A 13,359-nucleotide genomic window follows, 5' to 3' on the forward strand; every position below is an offset into this window, starting at 1 on the left:
CAAGATCCCCTCTTTAAGCATCCAAGGATCTGTTCTGGCCACAGCGTCTCACTGGGAGCTCCTGTTCAGCTGATGATCCACCACAAGCCCCAAATCTTTTTCAGCGTCTCTGCTTCCCAGGATAGAGTCCCCTGTCATGTAATGTGTCCTACAGTCTTTGTTCCTACGTGTAGACATTTACATTCAGCCCTACCAAAATGCATATCGTTTGAGTGTGCTCAGTGCAGCAAGCTATCCAGATCGCTCTGTGGCAGTGACCTGTCCTCTTCATTATTTACCCCTCTTGCAATTTTTGTGTCATCTGCAAACTTTATAAGTGATGATTCTATGTTTTCTTCCAGAGCACAGATAAAAATGTAAGATAGTGAAGGGCCGAGAACTGATTTTTGCAAGATCACACTAGAAATACACCTGCTCGAAGTGAAGATTCCCCATTAGCAATTACATTCTGAGACCTATCAGTTAGCCAGTTTTTAATCCATTTAATGTGTGCCATGTTCATTTTATATTGTTTTACTTTTTTAATCAAAATGTGGGGGTACCAAGTCAAATGCCTTACAGAAGTCTATTACATCCACGCTATTATCTTTCTCAGCCAAACTTATGAGTGCAAAGTGACATACATTGGAAAACATAATCCCAACTATACATACAAAATGATGGGGTCTAAATGATCTGTTCCCGCTCAAGAAAAAGCTGTTGGAGTCTGTCAGGGTTCCCTCCCTACTCTGAACTCTGGGGTACAGATGTGAGGACCTGCATGAAAGACCCCCCTTAAGCTTATTTTTAACCTAAGCTTATTTAACCAGCTTAGGTTAAAAACTTCCCCAAGGCACAAATTCTTCCTTGTCCTTGGACGGTATTGCTACCACCACCAAGTGAGTTAGACAAAGATTCAGGAAAAGGACCACTTGGAGTTCCTGTTTCCCCGAAATATCCCCCCAAGGCCCGTCACCCCCTTTCCTGGGAAAGCTTGAGAATAATATACCAACGAAATGGGTAAACAAGATGAGCACAGATCAGACCCTTGGGTTTTTTAGGACACTAAAAACCAATCAGGTTCTTAAAAGCAGAACTTTATTATAAAGAAAAAAGTAAAAGCAGCACCTCTGTAAAATCAGGATGGAAGATAATTTTACAGGGTAATAAGATTTAAAACACAGAGGATTCTCCTCTAGGCAAAACTTCAAAGCTACAAAAAAGAGGAATAAACCTCCCTCTTAGCATAGGGGAAATTCACAAGGTAAAACAAAAGATAAGCTAATGCATTTCCTTGCTATTACTTACAATTTTTGTAATCTTGGGTGCTTATTTCAGGTAGGGTTTTAGGAGATGGTTTTTCCTGCCCTGGTCCCTCTCTGTCCTGGAGAGAACAACAAAGAGAGCACCAACAAAACCTCCCCCTGCAGATTTGAAAGTATCTTCTTCCCTTATTGGTCCTTTTGGTCAGGTGCCAACCAGGTTATTTGAGCTTCTTAACCCCGTACAGGTAAAGGAGGGATTTTATTCTACCCTTAGCTGTATGTTTATGACAGAGTCATGGTTAGTTCTCTGAAAACATCAGTTCAATGTGCAGCGGCAGTCAAGAAAGCTCGCAGAAAGTTAGGAACCATTAAGAAAGGAATAGATAATAAGACAGAAAATATCATAATGCTACTATATAAGTCTGTGGTACACCCACATCTTAAATACAGTATCCATTTCTGGTTGCCCCGTCTCAGAAAAGATATATTAGAATTGGGAAAAGCACAGAGAAAGCCAACAAAAATGATTGAGGGTAAGTAACAGCTTCCATATGCAGAAGACTGGTACTTAGAATAGAGATGACTAAGGGGGGATATGCTAGAGGTCTATAAAATGATGACTGGTATGGAGAAAGTGAGTAATGAAATGTTATTTACTCCTTTATGGAACACAAAAACCCGGGGTCCCCCAATGAAATTAACAGGCAGCAGGCCTAAAACAAACAAAAGGAAGTATTTCTTCACATAACGCACAGCCAGCGTGTGGAACTCAATGCCAGAGGATGTTGTGAAGGTCAGAAGTATTACTGGGTTAAAAAAAGAATTAGATGATACATTTATGGAGGATAGGACCATCCATGGCTGTTAGTCAAAATATTCAGGGGGCAGTTCCATGCTCTGGGAGTCCCTAAACGTCCAACTGCCAGTAGCTGGGACTGGATGATGGATCACTCAATAATTGCCCTGTTCTGTTCATTTCCCCTGAAGCATTTGGCACTGGCCACTATCAGAAGACAGAATACTGGGCTAGATGGACCATAGGTCTTACCTAATATGGTAGTTCTTATGTTCTATGTTCTTAATCTCATCACAAAAAGATATCAGGTTAGCTTGACAGGATTTATTTTCCGTAAGCCCATGCTGATTGGCATTAATTACATTACCCTCTTTTATTTTTTTATTAATCGAGTCTCATATTAGCTGCTCCATTGTCTGCCCTGGAATCAGTCAGGCTAACTGGCTTATAAATACCCGGGTCATCCCATTTACCCTTTTTAGCTATTGGCCCAACTTTAGATTTCTTCCAGTCTTCTGGAACTTCCTCAGTGTTCCAAGACTTGTTGAAAATCTACATTAGTGGTCCAGCGAGCTCCTCAGCCAACTCTTTTAAAACTCTTGGACCCACTGATTTAGAAATATGAAACTTTTGTAGCTGCTGTTTAACATCTTCCTGAGATACTAGTGGAATGGAAAGAGTGTTATCATCATCTTATATTGAGATTGCATTATCTGCTTTTTTCCCCAAATACAGAATAGAAATATTTATTGAACACTTTTGCCTTTTTTACATTACTATTGACAGTTCTACCATTTCCATCTAGTAATGGACCAATACCATTGTCAGGATTTCTTTTGTTCCTAATATACTTAGAAAACTCATTGTCCTTAACTCTTCATGTGTTCCTTTGCATCTCTTATCATTGTTCTACAATACATAGCTTCTGATTTATTTTTATTACTCTCTACTTCTTTCTTTTCTTATATATTCAAAAAATGAAAGGTCAGGACTTTAGCTGGTGGAAATGTATGCTAGCTGGGCATCTGACCCCATTGATTTAAATGGAGCTGTGCTTATTTACACCAGATAGGGATCTGGCCCCATTGAGTTCAGCGGAGCTTAATCAGTTTCTACCAGCTGGGGATCTGGCCCAAAATGTCTCCTAATGCTAAAACCGACTAACAGCTCTTTCTATTGGAAAAGGATCCGTTTCAGACCATTTGGTTTCCAGAAAAGTATAATTATTCACTCACTTAACCTAGAAGAGCTGAAAGCACAGACCATCCCCCATATTCCCATCTCTCTCTTCCCCGCAGTCTTTAAGAAGGTCAATTCTATAGCTGATGACATCAGCTTGGCCCAGACTTACTATGAGAAGAAGATCGTGTCTGTCCAGGAGAACCTCCAGGAGCTCGGTGAGTCTTCTGATCCCCATGGAGCACTGGCCCCATTATATCTCCTGCCCATGGGCTGCAATCCCTCAGGCAGCAGAGTAGCCATGGAGTTAAGGGATTTTGTGGGGTCACTAGTTGGATGGCATTAGGGGGGTTGGTGGTCAGGGGAAGCTGCTGTTTGCTCTAGCAGATGGAAGAGGGCTCCTGCAGGGAAGGTCTCACAGAGCCTTCAGTGTGAACCTCTATCCTGACTGGATAAAGAACTAAGAAGAAGTCCAGGGGGGGAGGAGGAAAGGCCTACATCTCTCCCACAATATCCTTGTACAAGTTCCTGTAGGAAACATGCGAAAGCTGGATCATAATAATCCTGAGAACACTCTATGGGTCGATGGGAAAGTGTGTTCCAAAGGCAGGTTAAGTATCACTATCCTTGTTTTACATGTGGGGGAAACTGAGGTACATAGCAATTAGGTGACTTGCCCAAGCCTGTGCAGGGAGTCAGTGTCAGAGTGGGGATGACTGAGAACCCAGGCAATCCTGGTTCTTGGGCCTCCCCCGCTGGAGAGATCTGTAGTTCGCCCACATGTGGTTTAGCAGTATCTGTGTCCAACTATTAGAAATAATCCCAGAGCACTTGGGGAGAAGAACGTGTTGTGGAGAGAGCCTCGCAGACACCGGGGTCTAGTCCGAGGGGGAATGTGTCCATTCTCCACAGCTGACTCATGCGTCATTGCTTGGCACACAGCATGACGGAGCTATGTATCTCCCATTCAGATCAGAAATCCTCGGGGAACTGCTCCTTCTGCCATGACACAGGGCAGCTGGGGCAGGAAATAAGCAAGTTGCAGGAAGAACTGGAGGAGATTCAAAAGATGCTCTTGGTCCAGGAGATCCTGCTGGACCGGACCTCGCAGAGGTACCAGCAGCTCTCATCCACCAGCAGCAAGATCAGCAGTGAGATGGATGGCTGCTCATTCTCCATCCAGCAGGTCAACCAGACCTTGGGACATTTCCTAGCCCAGGTGACAGGCTGGCAGGCGGCCACCTCGGCACTGGATGACTCCCTAAAGGGGCTGCTGCAGGAGCGGTACGACGTCAAGGCGGTGGTGGAGCAGATGAACTTCACGGTGGGGCAGACCTCGGAGTGGACCCATACCATCCAGCGGAAGACAGACGAGGAGACACTGACTCTGCAGAAGATGGTGACCGAGTGGCAGAACTACACCCGGCTCTTCGGGAACCTGAGGGCCACCTCCTCCAAGACCAGCGAGCTGGTCAAGAGCATCCAGGCCAGCATGAGCTTGGCCTCTCAGAGGATCAGCCAGAACTCAGAAGGCATGCATGACCTGGTGCTGCAGGTGATGGGGCTCCAGCTGCAGCTGGATAATATCTCCTCCTTCCTGGACGACCACGAGGAGAACATGCACGACCTGCAGTACCACACCAGGTACACGCAGAACCGGACGGCAGAGCAGTTTGAGACCCTGGAGGGGCGCATGACCTCGCACGAGATCGAGATCAGCACCATCTTCACCAACATCAATGCCACGGACAGCCACGTGCACAGCATGCTCAAGTACCTGGACGACGTGCGGCTCTCCTGCACCTTGGGCTTCCACTCCCACGCTGAGGAGCTGTATTACCTGAACAAGTCTGTCAGCCTGATGCTGGGCACCACGGACCTGCTGCGGGAGCGGTTCAGCCTGCTCAGCGCCCGGCTGGACTTTGACATCCAGAACCTGTCCATGATCATGGAGGAAATGAAAGTGGTGGACGTGAGGCACGGGGAGATCCTGCGCAACGTCACCATCTTGCGAGGTGAGTTGCATGTGGGTACATCCTGTCCGGGGCTTGAACCAGGGACTGCCAGCAGTAAAGGACCAGGCCCCTTGGGTGGAAGAAGTAGCAAGCTCATAAAGCTCTTCTGTGGTAGTGACCCACGTGAGTGTGTGTGCATTCACCAAGGAGCCCAGAGGAGAAACTGAGGCAGCAGACTGGTGACCCAAAGTGAGGAGCTAGCTCTTGTATGTGTCTGAACTGGAGGATTTTGGCTGTAGACAGGGGCTTTTGGAGGTATCTTGGGCCGCTGGTTCTGCCACAAAATATCTCAGGGCCGTGATTTCAGAAACGATGAGTGATCTTTGGTGCTTGATATGAGACACTTGAAAGGGCCTGGTTTTCAGTGGTGGGGAGGGGCCTCAGCGCTTGCAGCATTGCAGGCCCCTCTATGTGTCTCCATCGGGGCTAACTGCTGTGATGCGCTCGGCCCCAGGCAGCTGGGGTTACCGCTGCTGCTGTGGGTGCCACACCTAGGAGACACCAATTGAGAGGGAAACCATGACCTGTCAGCTCCCTGGTGAAAACAGGGCTGGAGTTCACACGTCATAGAATAGAATCATAGAATACCAGGGTTGGAAGGGACCTCAGGAGGTATCTAGTCCAACCCCCTGCTCAAAGCAGGACCAACACCAGCTAAATCATCCCAACCAGGGCTTTGTCAAGCCTGCCCTTAAAAACCTCTAAGGAAGGAGATTCCACCACCTCCCTAGGGAACCCATTCCAGTGCTTCACCACCTCCTAGTGAAATAGTGTTTCCGAATATCCAACCTAAACCTCCCCCACTGCAACTTTGCTCCTTGTTCTGTCACCTGTACCACTGAGAACAGTCTAGATCCGTCCTCCTTGGAACCCGCCTTTCAGGTAGTTGAAAAGCTACCAAATCGCTCCTCATTCTTCTCTTCTGCAGACTAAACAATCCCAGTTCCCTCAGCCTCTCCTCGTAAGTCATGTGCTCCAGCCTCCTAATCATTGTTGTTGCCCTCCGCTGGACTATCTCCAATTTGTCCACATCCTTTCTGTAGTGTCTGTAGTGTCATCCTTCTTTGTGTGTGTCACAAACACACATCACAATGCACCTCCAACACCCCTCTCCACTCTACACCCATATACACTCACCCACACAGCATAACACACACATCACAACATATCCCCACACTCAACCCTCTCTCCCCTTCACACCCATATACATTCACCCACACACCGTAACACACACACACATCACAACACATCCTCCCACACCCATGCACCCTCTCTCCTCCACACCCACATACACTCATCCACACACTGTAACACACACATCAAAACGCATCCCCCTACACAATTCTCCTTCCACACCCACCCACACATAACACACATAACACACACACATCACAACACATCCCATCACACCCAACCCTCTTTCCCTTCAACACACACACTTATCCACACACCGTAACACACACATCACAATGCACCCCTAAACATACTGAACCCCCTTCTCTCCACACCCATATGCACCCATCCACACTCATACATCATCAGACACACACAACACCTCCCTGCACCCACATACATCCACTCACACATCACAACACACACATACATCACAGCACACCCAACACCCTGCTCCTTCCACACCCTCATACACAGGCTATGTATTCAGTGGGCCAGGTGTTTCTCCCTCCGCATGACGGGGGTTGCTGCTGGTCGGGGCTGGGGCGTGCCCGCAGGGGGCAGCGTGGGGGTGGCTTGCATGGAATCCCCCCCCCCATTCTGTGGCTAGCCAAGGGCCCTCACTCCCAATGCAGCTGCTCGAAATGCCCTGAGGACAACACTAACCCCAGGGTGCTGTGATGTGTGGGGTTGGGGGACAGCTGTGCGTTGTGATGTGTGGGTGTGTGTTACGATGTGTGGATGGGAGTTGGTGGATGTGGGTGAGGGTGGATGGGAGTGTGGTGGAGGGAAGGGTGCTGTATGATGTGTGGGGGTGGGGGACAGCTGTGCGTTTTGATGAGTGGGTGTGTGTTACGATGTGTGGATGGGAGCTAGTGGATGTGGGTGAGGGCGGATGGGAGTGTGGCGGAGGGAAGGGTGCTGTATGATGTGTGGGGGTGGGGGACAGCTGTGCGTTTTGATGAAGTGGGTGTGTGTTACGATGTGTGGATGGGAGTTGGTGGATGTGGGTGAGGGTGGATGGGAGTGTGGTGGAGGGAAGGGTGCTGTATGATGTGTGGGGGTGGGGGACAGCTGTGCGTTTTGATGAGTGGGTGTGTGTTACGATGTGTGGATGGGAGTTGGTGGATGTGGGTGAGGGTGGATGGGAGTGTGGTGGAGGGAAGGGTGCTGTATGATGTGTGGGGGTGGGGGACAGCTGTGCGTTTTGATGAGTGGGTGTGTGTTACGATGTGTGGATGGGAGCTAGTGGATGTGGGTGAGGGCGGATGGGAGTGTGGCGGGGGGAGGGGTGCTGCGATGTGTGGGGGTGGGGGATGGCTGTGTGTTGTGATGTGTGGGTATGTGTTACAATGTGTGGATGGGAGTTGGTGGATGTGGGTGAGGGTGGATGGGAGTGTGGTGGGGGGAAGGGTGCTGTGTGATGTGTGAACACCAGTCCGGTTGTCAATAAGTAGCTGGCAGGCCGCGGTTTCCCTCTTAGCTGGCATCCCGTATGTGTGGCATGCACGACAACAGCAGCTGTAACCCCCACTGCCCTGCGCTGAGCGGATCACAGCGGCTGGAGACCTGATCTGGGACCTGATTTGCCAAAAGCGCTGAGCCCCCACCCACGGGAAAGCAGCCCCTGTAAGGTATCTCATGTCCAGCACTTATCGCTTCAGTTTCCCCTTCTGCGCACCATGGTGAAAGCCCCCAGACTCAAACGGTGCAGGTCACATGCCCTTGGCCAGCGTTAGCTGGTTCTGAAATGGCTGGCACGTGTCACACCCTTGCCGCTGACTGGCGGGGACTCAGGGGATATATAGTCATAGCCACTTTATTCTGCACGGAGCATTTATAACAGGGAAGAGGGGCTGGAGGTGGCCGGGGACAGGGCTTAGCAGAGAAGGAAACCCACATGTCAGGGAGTAGTACGTGCCAGCTACTTCCCAACCAGCTAACGGCCGCAGAGACGTGTCATTTGGGGTGACCCCTGACGTGTTCTGTCCTTGCCCACGGCCATTCACTTGACCCACATCCAGATCCTTTTCCCTTTTTCCCAGGTCTCTGCAGCCTCTGCCTAGGACACAGGGCATCTTAGATCTAGTTTCCTGGAGGTGACATGCATGAGCCTAGCGTGTGCCTTCTGACTTCCAGCCTGATTGCCCAGTGCCCTGCTACAGGAGGGTCTGGGGAACACCCGTCCACTAGAAACTGCTGGAGGCCTAGCAGCTCATTTCACTACGTTATTGCTTATCAGAGACTGGAAATCCTTTGGGGATGGGGTGGTAGTGCCAGGCCTGGATCAGAAGCCATGCCCTGTAAATTCACTGGCTGCTGAATCCGTCTCTTCAGGGCCGATCCTGATGGCACGGCTCGGGCACCGGGAAGCTCTTAAACCAGCAAGGGCCTGTTTTCCCGTCTCTGAGCTGGGAGCCTGGTTATGGAACACTGTGATGGTCGCATCTCCTCCAGCAGCATTTCAGTCCCGTTATAAGAGGGACAGCAGTGCTATGAGCAGGGTCCCCGGCCCCCAGACCTGTCTGCTTTGGGGTCCCAGTACTGCCACCCAGAACAGCTCCTCTGGGCTGCCTGGGGGCCGGGAGTGGGCGTGAGGAAGGTGGAGGCTGAAGGCTGCTCACCTGCAGCAGGAGAGAGATACCTGCACAGGTTTCCAGCACACTGACAGGTACCTTGGCGACAATACAAGCAAGTGGAAGTGGGTTTTGCGTTTCCCAGGGCTGTGTAGCACATGGAGAAGAGGCGCGTGTTAACACAGCTGGGCATGACCCCTGGAGACCAGGACGGGGCAATCTTGTCAGGGCTGGAGTTTCTGTTCCGAGCCCAGACCTAGATCCATGTGGGTTTGAAACTCAGCTCTGGATTCTGAAGCCAGGGCCCATTTCAGGTCTGCAGTGTCTTGCTCTGGGATGAGAGGGGTCTGACCCGCACAGGGGTCTATAAATAATACTATCATCAATATCCCCCACCCCAGCAGCTACAGAGCCCTCCCTCCCCATCTCCTGACCCCCCTGCCACCGGACAATTGCCTAGGCCCAGTCTCCCACCTCAAACTTTCCCCAGCCTAGTCACTGTTCCCCCAGCTGCGCATGCAGAGACTTCCAGACCCCGCCTCCCAGCTGTCGCATGTTCCTCATTCCCTGCCCCAGCTCTCCTGCCTCCCCTTGCTGCCGAGCCAGGCCCTGCTCGCCTAAAGAGGCTGGTGTGTGAGCAGTGAGCCTGGGTGCCTTTTGGAAACCGTTTTGGGAACCTGCTGGGTGAAAGTCAAGGCACAGGAATGACTTTAACCAGGGACCACTGAAATGCAGCCACCTCTGGGATGGAGCACAGCAGCTGGTTGGCAACCCACTGCAGCAAGGGCAAGAGAAAGCTGCAGGATGGAGTATGGAGAGGGAGAACATTGCCCACACTGGAATTTGGCCAGGACGCCCGGGTGCTCCAGCTATGAAACGCACCGGGGAACCGCCTACTGACATCCCATGTTAGCTAACCCCCTCTAGCAGCATGTTGCAGTCCAGAGACAGAGTGTGAGTCTATTGCATAGAGGTGAAGGGGGAGCAGGGGTTAATCCCAGCTTCCCAAGAGCAGGAAGCCTCCCTGGCACAAACACACCCTGCTCTCCTGGCTGCCATTCCTGTTATGGTAAAAGGGAGCAATGCACAACGAGCTGTGGATTGGGCAGGACCAGGCAGCAGGTGCAGCTCTTCCCACAAAGCCCCTGGCCTCAGACAGTGCCTAGCTGTGTGTCCCTCTGCAGGCAAGGCCGCTGGAGTCAACACATGATGGCATCTCTATTGGGCAGGGAGAGTAAACAGGAGGCGCTGGCAGGGGACGGACACTTGGCGCCTTCCCTTGGCTCCCGCTGGTGGAATTCTCCACGTGGTCTCCCAGTGCTGCCAGTCAATTCCACAACAGCTTCCCCCAGCGGAGATCAGACAATTCCTCAGACACCAGCCGCTTCCTGGGAGCTGGACGATTAACCCCAGCGATTTCGGCAGAGGGTCAAGCTGCTCTCCAAACCCTGGGGCAGGGAGCAGGGGCAGGAAAGATGCTTCCTTCCCCGAGCACGTTGGCTGGGCGGCCCCTCCTCTGTGACAATGAGCAGGGTTAGGGCGGGTTAGGCATCTCCCAGATGATTGGTGCCCTGTAGGGTGACCAGACAGCAAGTGTGAAAAATCGGTACAGGGTGTGGGAGGTAATAGGAGCCTATATAAGAAAAAGACCCTAAAATCGGGACTGTCCCTATAAAATCGGGACAACTGATCACCCTAGTGCCCCAGGACTGTGTGGGCAGGTGTCAGTGGACCTTGGTTCTTTGTGGCCTTAATGTGTCACCTGCCTGGGGTGGGAGGGGTCTCCAGCTGCCAAGCTCCGTGCTGTCCAGTGGCATGTCCCCTGCAGGGCAGGAAGACCACTCAGGCTCCCACTGCCAGGCCACTGTAACCAAGGTAACAACACTGGTTAACGATGCGCTGTACTCCTCACCTGTTCCTCTCCCGTTGCCTGGCTACTGTAACCAAGGTAACACTGGTTAATGATGCTCTGCACTCCCCACCTGTTCCTCTCCCATTCACTGGTTACTGTAACCAAGGTAAGACTATTTAATGATGCTCTGCACTCCCCACCTGTTCCTCTCCCATTGCCTGGATACTGTAACCAAGGTAACACTGTTTAATGATGCTCTGCACTCCCCATCTGTTCCTCTCCCATTGCCTGGATACTGTAACCAAGGTAACACTGGTTAATGATGCTCTGCACTCCCCACCTGTTCCTCTCCCATTGCCTGGATACTGTAACCAAGGTAACACTGGTTAACGATGCTCTGCACTCCCCACCTGTTCCTCTCCCATTCCCTGGTTACTGTAACCAAAGTAACACTGGTTAACGATGCTCTTCACTCCCCACCTGTTCCTCTCCCATTGCCTGGATACTGTAACCAAGGTAACACTGGTTAACGATGCTCTGCGCTCACCACTTGATCCTTTCCCCCCAGGTGTGCCTGGCCTCCCTGGACCCAGAGGACTCAAAGGCGACATGGGAGCGAAGGGACCCACAGGAAGCAAGGGGGAGAAGGGTGACACCGGGGGCCTGGGCTCTCCCGGCCTGCAGGGCTCCAGAGGACCTCCAGGCATCCCAGGCCCTCAAGGCGAGAGGGGACCGATCGGCGTGAAAGGTGTGCCGGGCTTTAAAGGCACTAAGGGCAGCTTTGGGCAAGCTGGGCTCAAAGGACAAATGGGCCTGAAAGGCGACATAGGCCCTCAGGGGCCGGAGGGAGCTCCGGGGCCGGTGGGGCCAGCAGGGCCGCAAGGGAAGCCAGGGATCCCAGGGAAGCCAGGGTCTCCAGGCCAGCTTGGCCCACCAGGTCCGAAGGGAGACCCTGGCGTGCGTGGGCCCCCAGGCTTACCAGGGCCACCGGGTGTCTAAGCCAGCCCCACCCGCACCCCTGCCCTACGGGATGCTGGCCCAGCTGGAATGGGGAGGGGAGGTCTCTGCAGTGCTGACTGAACGTGTCAGCTGGCCGGAGGTGCATCCCAAGGCCTGTCACTAGCATCCCCCTGGGAGATTCAGCTGGCGATCCCAGCAGGGAGTCCAACCCCCCGCACCCCTCCCGGGACATCCTGCCTGAGCAGAGCGGCTGGGATCCCCGCTCGCTGTTAGGACCTGGATCCACGCTGACCTGCACAGCACCCCCAGCAGGCAGCCCTCCCTTGTTCGTTCACACGCTCTCAGAGTCAGCCAAGGGCAGCACAGCCCATTGGATGGGAAACCAGAGCTGTCCACGTTCTGCCCTTCCCTTTCCGAGATCCTGCTTATACCTGTTTGACCCAGACATGCAGGGCTGTTTGAAAGGCAAAGAGCTAAAACTCTGTGTGTCAACGGGAATGTGTGTGAGAGAGACTGTGCTAGGCCTTGCCAAGAACGCCCTGGGCTTTGCCCTACAGCTGGGCACAAGCAGGCCTACCACGTCTCTCTTTCCCTGGCAGAGCCTGGGGATTTTGCTGCCTGGCACAGACTGACGTGCCTCCGGTCGCTTCATTGCCTTGGTTTCCATCATCCACTTCATTCCCTGCATCCTCTGCTCCAGCCCTCGCTCACTGCAAGTGGGTCTGGGCACCACGCTCTCGTGCCACACCTGCTCGGGGCTGTCTCTGTGTATTCGGACACATTGATTCTCCCTCCTGGCCAACATGGCCTCAGCTGCTGGTACCTGTTCAGCTCCTGGTGGGCAGAAACCCATGGCATAATCACCCCCAGTTGTCAGTAGCTACCGGTGTGGTGCTCTGCTCTTGTTCGATGATGATAACAGTGCGTGTTCCCTCTGTGTGCTGCCCCAGCTCTGGGCAGATCGCTGACACAGCAGACCCCGAGAGAACCCCCAAAGACACAGACTCTAGTAAGGTACGAAGGAACCCGAGCCAGGTTTATTGTCAAACGAAGCACAGTGATAGTTTCCTGTAGACTCTACAAGATATACTACAAATTTGTGCCCCTTGGCAATGGACTAGCTCAGTCAGTGACGGGACTCTCCACTGCCCTCTAAGCTGGCCAATGATGCGCACTCCAGGACCCACTTTTATACAGATTACTCATCCCTACTGATGTATTGAGGTACAGCCCCTTGGCTCATTAGGTGCTGTCTCCCCTTTGATCATGTTGTTCCAGACATACAGATCTATCCATCATGCTGTCCTGTCTTTAAGATGCACCTGCCTGTTCCTTGTTATCTCTATGGAGTGTCCTTGTATCAGGCTGTCCAGGTGCCATCTTGGCACAAGTTCCTCTTATTAGCCTTTATGTGTGAACACACCTGCTTCTAACAACCCTCTTCTCGCTGCTGATGAGGGAGAATCTGCCCCTGACATAGGGCTAATCCTGATCTCTAACAGTTAGGTAGAAGGCTGGATATTCCTGTTACCCATAGACATGCCCAAGTTCCCTTTGACTCATG

General features: G+C 51.9%; 1 protein-coding gene across 4 annotated transcripts in view; it reads left to right on the forward strand.

Annotated features, from left to right (window-relative positions):
• Window positions 1–12,597, forward strand: part of SCARA3 (scavenger receptor class A member 3) — a 34,363-nt gene extending 21,766 nt beyond the window's left edge. For all 4 annotated transcript variants that reach the window (XM_032798646.2, XM_032798644.2, XM_032798645.2 and 1 more), the window contains 3 exons: window positions 3,339–3,437; window positions 4,191–5,234; window positions 11,404–12,597. In XM_032798646.2, coding sequence (XP_032654537.1) covers window positions 3,339–3,437; window positions 4,191–5,234; window positions 11,404–11,834 — 1,574 coding nt within the window. In that variant the 3' untranslated portion in view covers window positions 11,835–12,597. The remainder of the gene's footprint in view (window positions 1–3,338; window positions 3,438–4,190; window positions 5,235–11,403) is intronic.
• Window positions 12,598–13,359: the final 762 nt, after the last annotated feature.

This window comes from Chelonoidis abingdonii, chromosome 3, assembly GCF_003597395.2.
Source record: "Chelonoidis abingdonii isolate Lonesome George chromosome 3, CheloAbing_2.0, whole genome shotgun sequence".
Lineage (NCBI taxonomy): Eukaryota > Metazoa > Chordata > Testudines > Testudinidae > Chelonoidis > Chelonoidis abingdonii.